We start from the raw sequence: 4,609 nt of genomic DNA, 5'->3' as shown, positions 1-4,609 counted from the left end.
AGAACAAGTCAGCAAACGGCTCCTGCTGCAGGGCTGGGGCTTTATGGGACTTTAACGGGAGTGGAGAGCGCACAGTTCATCACACAGAGCTTGGTTGTTAACGGGGTAGGAGCTTCCCCTCAGGAAAAGCCACACATTAGAACATTTAATGCATCTACAAGGTAGAACAAGGATGAATGCAGGGGAGTCCCAAGGGGTTTGTTTCTCCCAGGCAGCCTTAAAATGGTTCAAAATTCGCTCTAGAGCCTTGCAGCGAGACAACAGCTAAAGGTGCTAAGGGCAGCGTTAGCCAAAGCAGGGACTTAGCTCTGCTCTCTCCATGTGGGCATTCCCAAAATCGACGGAGATCGCATCGCGCCAAGGCTGTTTTCTCACTGATGCTCCCAGCTCTCCTCAGAGGGGATTTTGTTGCCACCCCAACCTCCCCAACACCCCAGGCTGCACTCACTGAAGCCCGTGCCGCGGCTGGCAAGGTTCGGGTAAGCAGCCCCCGTAGGGGAAGCCGTGGAGCCCGGCGCTGTCATGGGGCTGAAGGAGGACGGGGTCCCTTGGAAAGTCCCCATGCTGAAGGAAGGAGGCCGAGTCTTCACCGTCTGCGACGCCACTTGCTGGAGGAGAGCAAGAACAGGAGAGGAAGAGGAGAGATGCATTTATTCTGAACCTCAGCTTAGTGAGAACTTGCAGGATTGGCCCCAAAGCAAGCACGCAGCATCGCTCCCTCCCTCAGCTGAAGAGCGAAAGCGGGGAGGGTCTGTAACGCAGCGGGGACCCGGGGCCTGCACCCAGGGTTCAGGCTTTGCTACCTGGGCCGTGAACGCTGGCCGTGTCCCTGGAGCCCAGTTGGTTCCGCTGACCTGAGCTGGGTTGGAGTGGCGTGAGATCTGCGCCAAGATCCGGCCCGCGGAGGAGGGCTGCTGCTGAATGATGTTGACGGGAGGGACCATGCTGCTGCTCCTGCAAGACACGAGAGGCACCCATAGGACCCTGGGTACAGCACAGAGCACCACAGACACCACCTGTGCAAGTTATTGCTGGGGAGAAACGAGCCCAGAAGTGGGGGGTAACTTTGCTCCTGTGCCGGTGCCCATCCTGGTGCTGGGTCTGCGGGCAGGGCCACTCTCACCCAGCTCAGGTCTTGGCATAAGCACATCCTGGAGGCACAGCCATCCCACGGAGGAGCTTTGGCACTCAATGGAGCAGAGGGATATCAGGGAATGAAGGCAGTGGCTGGGGAGGTGAAGATGAGGGCGAGGACTGGCACAGCAGAGGAAGGGCTGTGCTGACCCTGTGCACGGCCTTGGAGCTCCTGCACCTCTGACCAGGAGCAAAGCAGCACCAGGAGGGAGAGCAGGGGTGCAGGAGCCCTCCTCTCCCCCACTCCTCAAGGAAATCAAAGCCTGAATGGGCTCCCTCCGTATTTATTGCGCATACCACACAGGAACAGATTTATGGACAATCACTGCCATGCAGGGAGGGGCTGGGAACACTCAGCTGTTGCAGGAGGACAGACAAACAGAACAGAAATAACTGCAGGATGGGATAGAATTAACAGGGGCTGCTCGAAGCACAGCACGGGAAGCCTCACCTGAAGCTCTCGGCAGGTCGTGATGGGGTGAAGGTGTTTCCCTGCGTAAAGAGGGGCTGGTTGGCAGGCACTGTGCTGGCAGGAATGGCTTTGCTCTGGTCTGTGGAGAGAGGCCGAGTCACTTTTGGGCTGAGAAGGTCTCAGCAGCAGGAACGGGGACAGAAAACCAGTTGCAAGAGAGATGCCCGTGTGAAGGCCGACTGTTTGGAGCCAATGCAATGCTCCTTAGGCAGACACGGACTTCAGATGGTTTTGTAAAAGCCTGTTTAATTGGATTTCCTCTCCATTTTCTAATAAACTCGCATTAAGGTCCTCTGGGGTTACAGCATCCACTGCACTCAGTGCTCGGACTAGGAACACACAGAACTGCTCTCCAGGGACAGGCAGGACGGATCAGACCATGGCAGGCAGCAAGACCAGAGCAAGAAACACCTCATCGCTCCCTCCCCAGCAAAACGCTGGCTGCAGGACAATTCACTGCCATGACAGCACAGCAGCATGGACAGCAATTACCCACCCAGCACGAAAATCAGCTCTATTCTGCAAGACTTGGGCTGCCACAATACAGCTACACCGAGTCTCTGCACCCAGAGCTGCTCTGAGTGCCTCAGGAAAGAGCACAGAGCGCTCAGAGGGAAGCTGAAACTAGGGAAATTTAGGCAAATATGCAACATGCCCCTGGCCGTGCCTCCCAGCCCAGCACTCCCTACCTGTACTGATGCTGCTGTAGATTTCACTGAACCTGGGGTCCCGCTCCTGATTAAAAAGGGTCTCTGGCTTCTCCAGGGTCTTGCTGTGCTCCGGGCCGGCAGCAGTCACGGGCTGAACGGGAACCTGGGAGCAGGTACAAACACGAGCTGTCAACACCTCAAGCACAGAGGAAGTTGGGGGTCTCACAGCCAGCACAGAGAACACCCAGGGCTGTGCAGGAAAGACCTCGCACACCAGAGGCTGGGGTGCTCCCTAGGGTTTCTCAGGGACGCGTGGCCTGTGGGTTTTATCGGGACAGTGTGGCCAGAGAAGGGCAACGGAGCTGGGGAGGGGTTTGGAGCACAAGAATTATGAGGAGCAGCTGAGGGAGCTGGGGGGTTCAACTGGAGAAGAGGAGCTGAGGGGAGACCTTATCCCCTGTGCAGCTCCTCAAAGGGGGTAGCGAGGGAGGGTCAGCCTCTGCTCACTCATAGCTGTGATAGGACAGGGGGAAATAGCCTCAAGTTGCACCAGGGCAGGTTTAGGTGGGATATGAAGGGAAATTTCTTTCCTGAAAGGGTTGTCAAGCACTGGAAGGGGCTGCCCGGGGCGGTGCTGGAGGCCCCATCCCTGAAGAGGTTCAGAAAACAAGGAGATGTCGTGCTTAGGGACATGGTCCAGTGGTGGACTTAGGGCTGCTTCAGTGGTTGGACTCAATGCCCTTAAAGGTCTTTTCCAACCCAAACCACTCTGTGATTCTGGGCAGGGCTGGCAGCATCAACACGGGTTTTGCTGGACTGGCTCGCTCAATTCTGATCTGCACCCTCTGTGTCCTCCCCACCATACCCAAGGCAGAATACACCTTCCTCTCCTAACTCTCAGCAGCCTCAAGTCAACCTTGCATGGCCACCTTTAATGCCCCAGCAAAAGGTCATTTCAATAATGCAGGATGACAAACACAAGGAGTAACCCAAACCCCTGTGGATTTACCTGTGAGTGGTCGTACCCAGCCAGGCTCTCTCTTCCTGGGACCACTTCCAGCTCTGTCTGTTGTGGCGGCTGCTGCTGCCTAAAATAGAAAGGGTCTGTAACAGGAGATCACCGGCTGCTAAAAACAATTGCCAAGGGAACAGAAACTCTGTGGTTACACCAGTGATTCATTAGCCCAGAGGAGCTCATTGCTGCAGAGAGGAAAGTGCGGGTAGGAAAGCTACGACAGGAGGGCAGAACCAGCGAGAGAGGCACGGTAAAAGGAGCTGAGCACCTCCTGACCTTGAGGGCAGCTGTGCCGTGCCCATCTCCAGGGGAAGGCTGACACTCTGCCCCAGCTGGGGCCTCTGCATTGAGTTTGACAGGGCAGGCCGAGACTCCTGGCTCGAGTTCCTTTAAAGCAAAGAAAAAACAAAAAAGAAAAAAGAAAAAAATATGTCTTTTAAAAATAGCAAATGAAAGCAAACGGTTGGCTACTGTGTGCAGGAGAGCGTGCCTGTCTCGGACAGGAGTGGAAGCTTTGCTTTTGCTAAAGCTGCTCGAGTGAAGGATCCTTGCACTCAGTTTCCATGGTCTCTGAAAGGGTCTCATGTAATTTAATATAAAATAATGCTGACAGCTGCGAGCCAAAGGGCTCTGCCCCCTCCCACTCAGCCCCTGAGCAGGGGAGCGATTAATAACCCACACCAGGAGCACGGCCAGATCTGCAGCATCCTCAAAGCACAAGCAAAGGCTGTAGGAGCCTAAAACCCCCCAAGGTTTTCCATTCAGCTCTGTGTCAGCCACTCCAGAGCTGGAGCCTGCAGAGATCACCAGCACTTGTAGGTTTTAAGGCCAAGATGTTGGTGGAGATCGTTAAGCTCTTCTGTTAATTGTCAGAAGTCAGTTTATGTTTAACTCCCACAAGAAAGGAATTAAAAATCCAGTGTTTCCAGTTCATTTGCAAGCTGCTGCTTTGGTAGTACCCGATCTCGAAGATGAAACGACACGGAAAACCTAGCAAGGATGCACACAGCTAAAACACACCTCAAACACAATCAGACACAGGTCTCTGCTGCTCCGGTCTGAATTTATACAGCGCTTTTAGAAGGCGTAGCATGGATGTGAGAATGGATGCGTGTGGGATGAATGAGCTCAAAGAGATCTCTCTAACACTAGGACAGGAATGAAGCCTGCATCAGATCTGATTTCAGCCCTGCACTCAGAGCACAGCTCTTTAAAAGCCAGAGGGATTTGTTACTGCTCAACTCTCAGTATTTTCCTTGCCAGGCTGCAGGAAGGGAAGAAGCGCTACCTGCACTCTGGGACCTTGGCTGGTTGCAAGAAATAAAAGAAAATAAAAAA

At 54.3% G+C, this 4,609-nt stretch overlaps 1 protein-coding gene across 1 annotated transcript; it reads right to left on the bottom strand.

Moving 5' to 3' along the window:
- Nucleotides 1-448: 448 nt before the first annotated feature.
- Nucleotides 449-4,261, bottom strand: LOC104547210 (aryl hydrocarbon receptor nuclear translocator-like; the record flags this gene model as incomplete). Its single annotated transcript, XM_010192808.1, has 7 exons — nucleotides 449-608; nucleotides 804-954; nucleotides 1,586-1,685; nucleotides 2,296-2,419; nucleotides 3,266-3,344; nucleotides 3,548-3,658; nucleotides 4,231-4,261. Coding segments are annotated over 7 exons (756 nt in total), but the record flags the coding sequence as incomplete, so codon positions are not given.
- Between the last annotated feature and the right edge of the window lie 348 nt (nucleotides 4,262-4,609).

This window comes from Mesitornis unicolor, unplaced genomic scaffold, assembly GCF_000695765.1.
Source record: "Mesitornis unicolor isolate BGI_N332 unplaced genomic scaffold, ASM69576v1 scaffold9569, whole genome shotgun sequence".
Taxonomy (NCBI): domain Eukaryota; kingdom Metazoa; phylum Chordata; class Aves; order Mesitornithiformes; family Mesitornithidae; genus Mesitornis; species Mesitornis unicolor.
Note: the sequence above shows the minus strand (reverse complement) of the source record. Positions and strands in the feature narration are given on the sequence as shown.